A 14,155-nucleotide genomic window follows, 5' to 3' on the forward strand; every position below is an offset into this window, starting at 1 on the left:
TAAATACATCCTGAGCTTCGGGCATTTTTAAAATGAGAAAATGAAGAGCTGATTCCTTATTCCTTATACTGTGCTGCTGGAACGTTGATTTTTTTTTGGAAAGCAGTACATTAAACATTATCAAACAGTTGAAAACTGTTCGTTTCTTGTATTTGAGGATAGTAGAAAAGTGAATCAGCCACTTGTACCAGAGAACGTAAAGGGAAGACTAGTTCTTATGCCCTTAAATCAGAAGACCAGCTTATTTTCCAATTTCTAAGCAAACATTGAATATTCATTAAACCATCCATAAAACAACCAGCTCTTAAAGCTTGGTTGCTGTGCCTGGTTATTCTAAAAGTTTTGGCTAGCTGTGGTAGTAATAATAGAAATTCATAGCATTAATATGAAAACTTTTGAGAATTTTTCAGTAAGTTTTTATCAGAAATGCCACTTCAACTGCTGTTTGATGGGGAAAAAGCCGTTGTTTCGTGTTTCTCAGAAGATTAGATACAAGGTAGCTTTCTGGACAGGATGTAGTTCTCAGTTTTGGGCTTCAATTTACATTAAATAAATTTTGAGAAACACTTCCCTGTAAGTGAAGTATGTGGAACTAGTTTTCAGAATAGGAAGAGTTCTTCATCCTGTATGACCTTCTTGTTAGTGTTGGTCAATATGGAAATTTGCTGCTGCTTTTCCAGAAAAAGGGTCTGTGGAGAAACGGAACAATGTGGAATTGGCAACTTCTCAAAGTCATAAATGGCATCTGTCTTAAAGACAGCATATTTGTTGCTGACTTTGGCAGGTTTTTTCTTTTCCCTTTGGGTTTGATAATATGTTGTTTCTCTACATACTGTAAGCAAGAGATTAAAAAAATGCAGAGTTACAAAGTTACTTGGTATGCTTACATAGAAGTCTCTTTAGTGAAAAGTTCCCTACAAATCTTAAGTAAGATGAGCCTCATATGCAGTAGTACATCAGACGGAGTGGAATTACCTGTGGACTCCACTGTTAATAAACCTGTGAATGTTTTATTGTCCAGACAAGAATTAGACTTATTTCAGTGAGTAGTAATATCTTATGTGAAAAGTTATGATTAAAACTGATCAAAGGGATCCAAACAGATGATCAAATTGGGCAGAATCAAAAGGCTCTGCAGTATTATAATAGATTTTTTCCATCTGTGGGCTGGAATGGTTCAGTTTTGTCTTGTACAACATATCTCTGTAGCTCCCTGGATTGCATACAGACCACACTCCTGACAGGACACTAGCACTGGGTTTTTTGTATTGAGTAATATTAAGATTTAATGCCGTTTTAGCTTTTAAATGCGAACTAGAAGCTCTACATTGTTGCTGCTATCAAGTTCTGAGTTTTCATATTCCTCATATGGCAGTAACTGCAGGGGTTTGATTGGCTTTCAAGCGCTGATCACAGTGGATAACCTGTGAGTATAAATCTCATTACACTGTCAGGAGCAAAACTGGTTTATATTTGTGAATTACTGGAATTGGACTGGAAAAGCAGCTCTAACACGAGCAAATGTTTCCATTTGTAGCCCTGCCCGCCATGGATGTATTTAATGGATATTTACAACTCACCTAAATTTCCTAACTATTGTGTGTTTTTGACCATGAATTGAGTAGTCATTCTATAAAGTTACTTCACAGAACTGCCTAGTGAACTGTGCATGTTGATGTGCTTTCACTTTTAATGTATGAATTACTTGTCTTGTTCATGTCGATACAGCCTCAGCATCCGCGTGGGGGAACACCAACGTTCCCAGATTCACAGATATTTTTCCCAACCGTTCATGAACGGCCGGTGTCTTTCTCACCACCACCTGCCTGCCCGCCGAAGGTGGCAGTCGCTCAGCGGCGCAAGAGCACTTCATTTTTGGAAGCCCAAACTTGCCACTTCCAGCCATTGCTGAAGACTGGCCAGAATTTAGTTCCACCTGGTGGTAGTCCCACCAATTGGACACCAGAGGCGTTCGTTATGCTGGGCACAGCAGCTCAGAGAGTCGCTGGAGAGCCTCTGCATGTGCAAGTTAATCCTGTGTTTGAGCCAGCTCCTGTCCACAGTGACTATAGATCTGGACCAACACCTCCAGAGGATGCTCACTACAGAATGCATCCAGAAGCTGTATATTTGGTGGGCATGCACTATCCATCACAGGTATCGGAGCAGTATGATCAAGTAGCTTATAACTCTCATGCGACTGAACATTTGAAGCAGGTCTCTGAGTCAAACCATGGGCAAAGTGGTCCTCCACAAAGCTCTGTGTTCGACTTTCAATCGGGGCAAACATATCTGGCAAGACATATTCAGAACCTGAGGCTGGATTCTGGCATGGGTCCCCTTTCTCCATTATCCAGTGTTTCAGCTCCTCTGAGTGCAGATCCTGCTCAGATGACGTTCCACCAGGTATTTGTTCCGCACTCTGCCCCAGCTGTGCTCTCTCACAGTGGTGATGGCAGAGCGAGCTGTGTCTTTGAGTTCCATGTCCACACACCGACTTCTGCTCCAGCAGAAGGGGCAATTTTACCCCAGCGAGTCTACAGAAGTCGCCGGGGCTCTATGGAGACCAGTCAAGAGGAATCCACTCAAGGCGTAGGGTCGCACGGTCGGCTTCAGCCTGTGACAGAGGAGCAGTGTCACTATCTTGGTCCCGAGTTAGCAGGTCCCAGAAGGGGCTCTGCCAGGCGGAGCTGGCCGGAAGGAAGCCCAGAATACTCCAGTGATTCCTCACAGCTGACTTCCTCTGACACTGGCGATTTCCAGTCTCCTCCTCCTACAGGGGGGTCATCTTCTGCTTTTGGTTCAGACTTCTCATTGCCCATTGTTCAGCTGCCTCAGAAGGTATTGCAAGAGTCGCAGCTCTTCATCTGCTTCCCCCAGGGAGCCTCGACTCAGCAGGCCTTGTCCACCTCGCTTCCATCAGGACCACCTGCACTCTATCCTCAGGTTACAGGAGCAAACCCTTCCAGAATTTCTCTGCTTTTTATAAGTCATACCTTGTACTTTAAGGGGACCCTTGTTCTTACACTTGCTACATGTGGTTCTAAGTATTAGCATTCATGGGGATGTCTTTCCACCGAGTCAGTAGTACATTAGGATCTCTTTAACTTACCAAGTTGCAATGAAATAATGGGACATCAGCAACCACTTGGTCTGTGTTCAGCTTCAGCTGAAATCCTGGCCAGGCTTTTGTGTTGAGGTTAACAAATGGTCAGTGTTCCTCCTGGGATTAGTTTGGCTTTTGGCGAGAAATAGCTGGAGTACCCGACTGGCTTTTAAGCAGTGGGTTTAATGACATGTGTCTTCTCCAGTTTGAACCAGCAGCGATAGTAAAACTTGCTTTGTATTTTTGTTCCTGCTCCTTAGCTATTTAATGTGTTATTTGAAGTTGAACTTCTGTATGAATAATGTTTCATTAGATAACAACAAAGTTAATTTGATGGCTGTCCAAAACGCAGGAGTTTTTTTCTGGCCTTGGTGCGAGAACGTGAGAAGAGAGGAATCGAAGGAGCTGTATTATGTCCTTGTACGTGGTTTTGGAAATGTATTTGCAGGATCGTTAGAGAACTAAAGCTGAGTAGTAAATTAGTGGCACAAACAACTGTTGCTATTAATAATAGATATTGTTCCTCATAAGCCTAGAACATGGTGTGCCTTTAAAAACCAAAATGTGAGGCCTAAAGCTTACTTTGGAGGTACACGTTTTATCAGCATATGTGGTATTTGAACTTGCAATAGTCAGTAACACGTTTGTACACTGTGACTGTGAGGCGTATGTGTGTATAGATTGTGTCTGCACTTCTAGTTTGAAACTTTTCATAAGAATTTTGTTTGTGAAAAGAGAGGATTTACTTTAAGTAGACTTTTCTCCTTGCTCTTTCTGTTCTTGGAATTAGGGGTTCTCTGATGTTTTAGTTATTGGAGTATTAGCAACTTTTGGATTTGTGTGAAGGAACCGAAGGAGAATATTTTTTTGCTTTTTGTGGTAAGATCAAGAACTCAGTATTTAAGTATTTCTGTATAGGATGCAAAGGTGTTTTATTAAAGCTGAAACAGCTTTAATCACTAGTCTAATAGACAGTAATTTCTATGCTGTAGGAGAACTTGTGGAGTGAAGCTGTTACTCAAGAAGTATGAAAATTACTTGGGGATTGTTTCTCCATAAACCACCTGTGTTAAGCTTCAGGAGGTGACTTCTGATGGATGTAAATTACATCTGGAAAACACAATAAGGGATCATGATTATTTTACAGAATAGAAGTTTTGGGATCTTTTATCTAATTCATTAAAATATTAGAATTTGAAGCACAAACTGTGAGTCAATGTGAACAGATGTTACAGCAGGGGGATATAGCACGTGTTTAGATCCTAGCCCATGAGGGCCTCGAGCTTCTAAAACAGCAAAGAAAAAAATGGTTCTTTTTATTGGCAATCTGCTTTCTCCAAAGTTTCTATAATTTACAGTAGTATGTAATTTTAATAAGCTTGTTCCTAATAAGCTTCTACAAGCTAAACGATCACAGCATTCAGGAATTTTAGTAGACATTTCTGATATGATACATATGCACCAGATGTTTTTCTTACAAAGGCAGTTAACCAAAGTGGTGCATGTTCAGAGAACTCATCTGGAGGTCTTTGTCTACTTGTCTCCCAGGATCTGATAAAGAAATATAATAGTCACAAAAATAATAATGCAAATCCTGGGATCTGATAAAAAATGTCAGCCACAAAAATAAGAACAAAAATTCATTCCATTTTCTTCTACATCTTCCACATTCATTTGTATGCCACTCATCCATTTTTTTCGTTGCTTGTTCATTCAGAAATTCTGTCTTAGCTAGAACATTGACCGCCAGATTCTTCAGTGTCCAATTATTGAATGGTAGTGAGTCTGAAAATTTTTTCTGTCTCGTATTTTGACATGCCTTTCAGAGGGAACTCATGACATGTACATGTACTGGGTACTTTGTTACTGGTCTAGAATGCTGTATATCTTTTTTTTGTTTGTTTTTTGTTTTGTTTAACAGATAGCTTTGTTTCCTTCTAGCTGCCTCCTACCCCCCACCTAACTGTGTTTAGAACACATGTAAAGGTAAAACTTAATGCCTGTATTTCCAGTTATCATACCCAGGCATCCTGCTCTTAAAGCGTCATCAATGGAAGAAGCAGCTGGTAGGCTGATCTGTCTCATGTTGAGGGGCATGTGGGTTGCAAAGACTTCCTGTATTGGTTGTTTTGGAAGACTTAAAAAGGAGTTCAGTAGTTTTCCAGGTTGTTCTGCTTTGTTCTGGCTGTTGTCGTTGTATTTGACCAAAAGGACTGGTTGTCCTAAAAGACAGCTAGAAACCTGTTCCAACCAGATCATTCCAAGCAGAAATTATTTTAATTGCCTGTTGCAGAAACTAAAGGGGATTTTAAGCTGATTTGCTGTCTTTTTTTTTTCCCTCCTCTAGACACAGGTACAAGGCCAGTCAGCCTCAAGCAGTGCATCAGTGCCATCCCAGCCTACCCAACATACTCAGCAGGTGAGATCACAGTACCTAAACCCAGGGCTAAAATAATTTTAGTATAGGTTTTTGATGACTCTTTAAAGGGAATTGTCTACCTATGGTCCCCTCTTCGTCCTGTAGTTTTGGACAAAAGCAAAGGAATCTATGCTACGAGATCATCTGCATTGGTTCTTCTGAAATTTATTTTTAGAATCATGTTATTGCTTGTTTTCATGTGTCTGTCTTTCCCAACTTCCACCTGAGCTTGCAGTGGAAGTCCCATTCAAGGGAAGGCATGACAGGAATTACAAGTTAAGCAATCCAGATTTCATTCTCATGATTTTTTCTAACTGGAAATAGTATCTTCTGCATCCTCTTCTCTTAACTGCCTTTTTGTCCTTTGTAGAATCTTTATTTTCATTTTCACAGGTGAAATAATTCTGTCGCAAGTTTTGGTGCTAATAATGGGGTTGTATTAGTAATGCTAATAAGTAATTACTAAAGCTTAATAGACTCGGCATATTCAGAAGAACCACTGATGTAATTTAGGAGGGAGTAAAAAGTAGAATTTAAATAAGATATGCTTTAAAAATTTCTTTGGGGGAAAAAAATAGCTTCTGCTTCGTTTCTCTGCTACAGAATGCACAGCAGCCAGCCTCTTCTCAACAGCCTGGACAATACCAGCTGCAGCAGCCATCAGTTTCTGCTGGTGCCACTCCCACACAAACTGTGTCTCAGACTCAAACTTCACAGATTATGCCAGTGCCTCAGGCAGCAGCTGGGACACAGGTAAACAAAATTCTTCTTTCTAGCAGAAGATTTTTGTCTTCTTCACTGCTGGTAAATTCAACATGCTGCTACTTTCACTTTTGTCATCTTTTCTAATGTTCCAAAACATTCATCCAAATAATAGTGTTCTTAGTGTGCTACAACTGTCAGTTTTGCTGGAAAATAGGTTGGACACCCTTTCTTTCACACATGGCAGTCATGAGTAATTTGAGGGAGGGATAGCACTTCCATGCACAAAGATCTTTAAATTGTCAAAAATATCATGAGGTGTATTAATGAATGGTATATTATGAATAGATTTTCAGGAACTTGTCATTTCTCTGCTTCCCATCAATGTCTACCTTTGGCACCATTATGCGTGTAAAACATGTTCACTTATTTAGGTAGTAGTAGTATTTAGGACTGCCTTCTCCACTCTCATCTTTCTTACTCAGCTCTTCTCCTTTACTCCCTGGTCAAGAAGCTTCTGTTACTGACTATTACTTAATTTTGGCTCATATCTCTAGCTTGAACATGCGAACCTTGATTTTGTTTTAAAATTGTTGTTTTGTTGCTTGTTCATCTAAACTGCCTTTCAAGTTGCATCATTTGCTGGCTTTAATTGACATATATCCCCTGCTATTCTCTGAGTGCTGGCGCAGTGGCTTCTCATTCTCTGTTGCTCCCCATACCCAAAGTTGACAGATTTGTTGAAAGATTTGCGCTTCTTTTCTGTAAGAAGGCAAGCTTGGCTCTGGGAACAGAGTTGTGGGGAACTCAATTCTGTTTATGCACAAGTCAGTGCTTCAAGGTATTTGAACGCTGCTCTTTCACCCTCTATGGGTGTCTGTTTCAAGAGCCTGTTGAGTTCTCCAGGGGAAGTGTTGCGAAGTGAGGACCTTTTGGAACTCCAACCGACTTCCCGGCCACTCTGCCAACTGAGCTCCCCACCATTTTTAACAGAGTGCTATAACTTGAATAATTCTTTCTTTGCCTAATGCATAAAAAATCTGCTTTCTGCAACCTTGCTTTAAACAAAAAAAATCTATCTGTATTTTCTTTACCTCCCCAGCTTCCTGTTTCCCAACCAGTGTCGATCATCCAAGGCGAGCCTCAATTACCTGTTGCAGCACCTTCTGTCCCTCAGCCTTCAGTTGCCCCATCAGTCCCCATTGGCTCTCATTTTCTACCCATGGGACAGCCCTTGACAACTTCCATGGTTCCCCAGTTCTCAGTCTCACAGTTGCCCGTAGCAGCTCCTCATGTGTCAGTGGCTCAGCCGGGTTTCCAGTCACTGCCCATTTCAATGGCAACTGCCATGAATCAGCCATTGCTCACACTGGCAACGTCTGCTGCAGCAACCACTGTCCCTGTAGGACCAACCGTTGTCCCTAGCCAGCTTCCCACGCTGCTGCAGCCTGTGGCTCAGTTGCCCAGCCAGGTTCTCCCGCAGCTCCTGCAGCCGGCTGTCCAGTCCGTGGGATTGCCAGTCAGCATTGGACAAGCTGCTGAAGCTTCACTTCCTGCTGGAGATGCTCTTTACCAGGTATTGTTGCACACCAGCAGAGCTCCACATTTTTTACCTGTTCCTCTGAAGTACTGGATCTGAACTGTGTGCCCTGACCAACCCACTTCTCATAAGAGAGCCATTAAGCCACAGAGATGAATTCTGTTATGTGGTAGAGGGTGGGGGGGAAAGAAAAACTCCCTGGACACCTCAGTGCTTTGGGTTTTTCATATTTGGCATCTGAATTTGTTTAAAATGACAGGATCATAGTACAAGACCTTGGTCAACCACTATGTGAAAGAGGACAGCTACACATCCAGGAGATTTGTCAACTTGGAAAAAAGTTATTTTTAAAATGGGGGATGTGTGTTGGAAAGAAATTCAATGGCAACATATTCAGCAATGTCAATATTTCATTCCAAGTCTAGGGAGGGGGTTGAGGAGGGGGACATGGATATTCTAGACATAAATCAGACAGCATGGATCTTGAACATGAACTAAGTACCTGGTGCTAGTCATGAAATGTTAGACTGTTTGGCACAGGCTGCATCAGCTGCTTTGTGGGATCACTGTAAAAATGGCATTCTGAGTAATGACAAATGAGTGATTCAGCATGATTGTTCTTCTGGAACAAAAATTGTATAGATATAGAAATATCTGCGTTGGGGTTTTAAGGGGTGCTGTAGTACAGAAGCTGTGTGTGGGGCAGTTCCTGGGTCAGCTCATCACGAGAGGACAGGAAGAACACCAGAGAGTTTTTGCTGTTAGTCTCAGGAGTCAGCAGCAGTTGCATAACACCTTCTGAGCAGTAGTTGTTCAGCCTGAAAATTCTTTGAACTCATTTCAAGTCTCAGACCTTAAAATATTAAGCCAAGTAGGCAACTGTAAGAGCTGGGAGCTGAAGACTGTTTTGCCGAAGACTTGGAACTTTGAGTAGGAGTTTGCTTGTTTGAGCACGGTGACTCACAAGCTGAGCTTTGGCTATGTGAACAGTTTGCCCTGCTTCTCTGGGAAGATAGCCTTTGGGAGTGCTTGAAGTATGGAAGGTTGGAACATGCCCCTGAAACCGATACTTTTTCTTTTTTTAATCTTGTTTCCTAATTAGCTTTGATGCTTGCTAACTTGACTCCCTCGTTTCTATTATAGGGCTTCCCATCTCGGCTACCGCCTCAGTACCCGGGTGACTCGAATATTGCACCTTCCTCTGCTGTGGCCTCTGCTAGCATTCCTTCTGCAGTACTGTCCCCTCCCTTACCTGCAGATGCAATGGCTCAGCCAGGCTTTCTTGCTCCTGTTGTGCAGCCGTATGTGGAGCAGAACGTTTTAGTTCCCATGGGCAGCCTAGGAGGACAGGTTCAAGGGCCCCAGTCTACAGTGAGTTTAGCACAACAGGCCTCATCTGCCTCCTCGCAGCAGGCAGTTTTGGAGGTAAATATATTGAATATAATGTCGTGATACATTCAGGGCATTTGAATTATGCAACAGTGTATATGCGTGGGGAACTAGTCCCTTCCATGCTTGTCTTCAGTTGGGAATTAATATTTTAAATGACCTTTTTCTTACAGCAGAATGTCATGCCAATGTGGGGACCTTGTTGCCACTGGCTGTTCTGTTGGGAAGTGAGTGTGCATCCTGCAGGCAAAAATCTGTTAACACTTCACTTCTTGCTAGTACTGTAAAACATTTTTGCCATATCAAAGACAAGCTGCAACTGATAGCCTTTGAGAATCTGTCATGCCTATTCCCTGCAGCATTGTTCTTGCTAGGGAGAATTTGAATTGTCTTTGTCTTCTGCATTGGCTTGTCTTTTGCACATTCTGTTAGTAAGACTGGTTGCATGGCAAACTGTAGTGACATGTAGCAGTAGAAAGGATGGCTGATTTCCCACCCCTTTGCAGATGATGATTTGCTTCACTGCAGTTTGCTCAAGAATTTTTTTGTAAATTAGAGCTCTCTAGATGCCAGCTGTTTGAAGTTCTAAAAAGGGAGTGCTTTCAGCTTTACAACTGATTTGGGTGGAAACACTGAAGACCACTGGGTTACTTGTATAGGAATGGTATTCTTTGGTGTGGTTGTTGATGTAGGTTTCTATCCACAGGGTTCTCAGGGAGTCTCACAGACTGCTCCTTCAGAGACTCTTCCAGCAATGCAGCCTGCTCAGTCTACCCCTTTGGCTTCCTCTATGGATAGGTAAGCATTGTTTTCTTTTCACCAAGCTGAATTTCAGTTTCATGTGTTAGATTATTCTTTCTTGGGTGATATCTAGATATCTTTTTTCACCAGGGCTATTTTTTTTTTCACTGAGAGTGTTCTTGAGGATGTGAGGAAATAAGCTTCCTAGAGGAAAAATGGGTTAATGAGAATTGGAATAAGTTTTGGTTTACAGCAAGGTATGGACGGAGTAAACAGAATTGTATATAGTGATTTAACTTCTAATGCTTTTTTATTTGTCATGTCAAATGGATCATATGGGATGTTTTTCTGTCCTTTTGGCACTTAAACAGAATTCAAACTCCAAATAGCTTGAAAACACATTCAGAAGATTTATTTGTATGACTCAGTTTGCGAGAGATATGTAGCTAAATAAATACTATTAGAATTGCTCTTTGGGCACACCCTAAGTGCTGACAGGTCTCTTCCCTACTACATGATTAACAGGCATCTGCTGCTATCCAGGAGAGAATACTGTCTGGTATGGTAAAGTGTATTGTTGCGGTTATGGAGGGCATGGATACTCATGTAAAGTTTGTTCGTTTTTTAGTGCACATTCTGATGTTGCTTCAGGATTGAGTGATGGCAACGAGAATGTTCCAGCTTCTAGCGGACGGCATGAAGGGAGGACTACTAAACGTCATATGCGGAGGTCTGTCCGCAGTCGCTCTCGCCATGAGAAGACTGCTAGGCCAAAACTGAGAATTCTAAATGTAAGTATTTTTATATTTTAGTGACAGTTTGGTAGTGATTATGTCTTTTTTTGAGTGTAAAAATTTCATTTGCTTTTGAGGAATGCGTGTCTTGTGTGACCTTGTCACCTCTCTGAGCACACAAGTTACACTGCTTCTGGAGTCAGCCTTCCAAATATAATCTGTTTAGAGTATTTTGGAGCATTAGTTATGGCAAAATTGGCTTGCTTAGCCACAGGTGATTCCACAGACTATTCTGGAATAATTGATTTAGTCTTACTAGTAAGGGTAGTCCAGTGGCCTGACCTGTAAACTAGAAAGCAACAAAGGAACATCAGGAGTTTTGGAGAAGTGTGGATGAGGTGAGCTTGGGGGTTTGAGTAATTGGCAGGTCCTCAGATATGGATGCTGTACATGGCACTGTTTATTAGACTGGAAAAAAGTGTGTTTGCATCAGAGGAGTACCTCTGGTTTGTCTCTGTGGTTGTACATTCTCATGCTTTTAGTTTAAACTGTTATTTTCTTTGCTTTAGGTTTCAAATAAAGGTGATCGGGTAGTGGAATGCCAGCTGGAGACGCACAATCGGAAAATGGTTACTTTCAAATTTGACCTGGATGGCGACAATCCTGAGGAAATAGCTTCAATTATGGTAAGATATATTTTAGAGATGAAGACTTGAACACTGTCTTAATCACAGTAGTAACATAAGCAGTCTTACCTTCTCATCTGTGTTTCAGAATTACTCTTCCCTGTAGAACTTGCTCTGTAGAGACACATTTAAATTAGATTACCCTGTGTCATGGAATAGAACTTCCTCCCTTTTTGTTGTGTGTGTTTTTTTTTTTTTTTTTAATTTAAACTTTTATTCCTGGACTAGTACAATCTGAATGCAACTGAAATTGTTTTAGTGTCACTGAAGTGAGAGGGAGTGACAAAAAGCAGCATCTTTGGCCAGATGCTTAGACACCTGTGCAGTATTCATCTTTTAGCTTGGAGAGGTGGGAGAATAATAAGTGGTGTGTGCTGGATTCATACCTGTTAAAAGGAAGCAAATCAGTAACATGGGTAAAATTATCTCTTTGCCACTAATGGCTTTCCAAGAAAGAGGAAAAAGTTGGTGCTTTGCTGTGTATGTGTATTGGCAGTGTAAACAAGTCAATAGCATGAAGGTAAATGCTAAGACATATGAAAAGAATACACAGATGTTTTTCCCTCATACCTGAAGTGATCCTATAGAGCATCAGTAAAGTTAATTTAAAAAAAAATAATAATTCAAAACAAAAAAAGCCCTAAATAACAAAACCTGCAGATATTTAAAGATTAGTAGAAGCAAAATAAGTGAACTGTGCATACAGAATGCAGTCACATAGTTGAAAGTGTGCACTTAGCTAATTGAATCTGAAACTTTGCGTTCATTGCTTCTTATTGGATGTTGAAGAAACTTTTGATGATAAGACTCTCTGGTTTCCTTTTAATCAGAATATTATTAAGCAGACCCCATATGGGTATCTTTCATTGCTCCACTTAAAGCTCTGAAGGTTTCTATAGCTAGTCAGTATTTTGCAATGCAGAGGCCAATATAAGCACATCGTGCTTGTCTTTCCTTTTTCTGAACCAGCGTCCTGGAAACTTGATGCAAAAACAATGTCTCAGGCTTTACCTCTGAAGCACTTTGTCTTGTCTTTCCAGGCAGAAGTGCTGTGACTGACAGTTTTACTTCTCTTTCATAGACTGTCTCTAACAGCTTTACCATGCATTATTTCAGGAGACAGAATTTTCTCATGGGTCAGCCCAAACTAGGAATGTCTTCTGAAGTGCCAAGTATACTTGTTTAAGCTTGTTTCCGCCAACGTAAGCAGCAGAATTTAGTTTTATAAAGCAATACAGTGTATTGAAACTAGATAAGCTGCACGATCTTACTCTCCCTGTATAGGCAACATAATTAATACTTGCATTTTTGTACTACAGCCAGACATTGGTGAGTTGGATAGAGAAGTAGTTCTATATAGCATGGAAAGAAAGAAGCACAGACCACATCTTGGAATACAGAATTTTCAGTTTTTGTTAATATTATAGTTTCTTTTAAATGTGGCTCTTAATGTGCATTACATTGGATGTGAGGCACTGCAGTAAGATAAGGCTGTTAATTTTAAATGTTACTATGCTAAGCAAAGAGTGAGGTGCAAATTTGATGAAGAAGTGAGACTGAATTTAGTTCCAGAACAAAGAGTAAACCAGGGCAAATACTTCTGTGCTGGAAATAATTTTAGAGACAATTGTTTTTCTCTAAGGTGTCAGTATCTCTATCTTGTACCTAAGAACAGGGAGGACAAACAATAACACCACAAGTAAATTAGGGTTATTTGATATATAATTTTGAAACAATTTGTGGAAAATTATTGTTGCTTTGTTCTCTTTACAGGTGCAGAATGAGTTTATTTTAGCAACTGAGAGAGACTCGTTTGTAGAACAGGTACGAGAGATTATTGAGAAAGCAGATGAAATGCTAAGTGAGGATGTCAGTGTGGAGGCAGAAGGTGATCAGGGTTTGGAGAGTATGCAGACAAAAGAGGATGGATTCTTTCCAGGGTCACAGGTATGTAAAGGACGGATTGCCATAGCTGTTTTTATTTTCCATTTTGGGTGGTATGGTTTTGTGACTGGAGCTAGTTAGAAACTAAAACCTTCTTTCATGAGAAGTATCAAAGCTTAATAATTAAATGAAAAGACAAACATAGAAAGCTTCATATCAGGGTGAGAGCCTTAAAGGAATTAAAAAAGCTAAATAATGCTAAATAAATTGGGTTTTGATGTGTTCCAACACTTCTGAAGCTTCTGAATTTCCTAAGTGTCCAATAAATAGACAGTCTTAAACGCTGAGGCTTCTTGGATTTGAGGTTATTGTGAGGCAGGACACTAAAAACCACAGCTCTGTGCTGCTAACTAAACACTGAGAGAGCCTTGACTTGGGTCCTCTACTCATCAGTCTACTTACTAAGAGATCAGATGGCTTGGTTAGAAAACACAAGTTTTGAAACTTCTTGCTGGGAATAAGAAGGTGTGACACTTCCTGAATCTCTGCCTTATTTCCACCCAGAACTAGCTTGAAACATCCATTTATCTGCAGAATATTTAAGGAAATCAGTTGGACTGCCTGTTAACAAAAAAGTGTTTAGATCAATTTTTTTATATTGACAGTCACCAAGTGCTCTAGAAGCACAGTAGCTGACGTTTACCTGGGCAGAATTCCACTAGTTTGGCAATGGTGGTTGGGCCCAAGGCACCACTTACCTTAAATGCCCACATTTCAGTAAGCTAGCGTTTTAAGAACTGTCTTGTGGGTTTCTGTTTCAGAATAGAACTTTAAATTTTATCTTACTTTACAGAAATTAGAGTTCAAACAGCCAGATCCTACATCTTCCATGCCACAAAGAATAGGTAAGTCTTTTGTGATTTTTTTTTTTTCCAACAGTTACCTTTTTCTGTT

General features: G+C 40.6%; 1 protein-coding gene across 14 annotated transcripts in view; it reads left to right on the top strand.

Annotated features, from left to right (window-relative positions):
* WNK1 (WNK lysine deficient protein kinase 1) overlaps window positions 1-14,155 on the top strand; it is a 106,236-nt gene that overhangs the window by 66,022 nt on the left and 26,059 nt on the right. For 9 of the 14 annotated variants that reach the window (XM_071817457.1, XM_071817462.1, XM_071817460.1 and 6 more), the window contains 10 exons: window positions 1,729-2,157; window positions 5,454-5,525; window positions 6,129-6,278; window positions 7,330-7,803; window positions 8,911-9,192; window positions 9,863-9,954; window positions 10,526-10,688; window positions 11,201-11,317; window positions 13,091-13,264; window positions 14,055-14,106. In XM_071817457.1, the coding sequence (XP_071673558.1) occupies window positions 1,729-2,157; window positions 5,454-5,525; window positions 6,129-6,278; window positions 7,330-7,803; window positions 8,911-9,192; window positions 9,863-9,954; window positions 10,526-10,688; window positions 11,201-11,317; window positions 13,091-13,264; window positions 14,055-14,106 (2,005 nt within the window). Of the gene's footprint in view, window positions 1-1,728; window positions 2,947-5,453; window positions 5,526-6,128; window positions 6,279-7,329; window positions 7,804-8,910; window positions 9,193-9,862; window positions 9,955-10,525; window positions 10,689-11,200; window positions 11,318-13,090; window positions 13,265-14,054; window positions 14,107-14,155 lie in introns of all 14 variants that reach the window. The other 5 variants (XM_071817496.1, XM_071817503.1, XM_071817499.1 and 2 more) reach the window with 4 other exon arrangements.

The sequence above is a fragment of the Patagioenas fasciata genome, chromosome 1, assembly GCF_037038585.1.
Source record: "Patagioenas fasciata isolate bPatFas1 chromosome 1, bPatFas1.hap1, whole genome shotgun sequence".
In the NCBI taxonomy this organism is placed as follows: Eukaryota; Metazoa; Chordata; class Aves; order Columbiformes; family Columbidae; genus Patagioenas; species Patagioenas fasciata.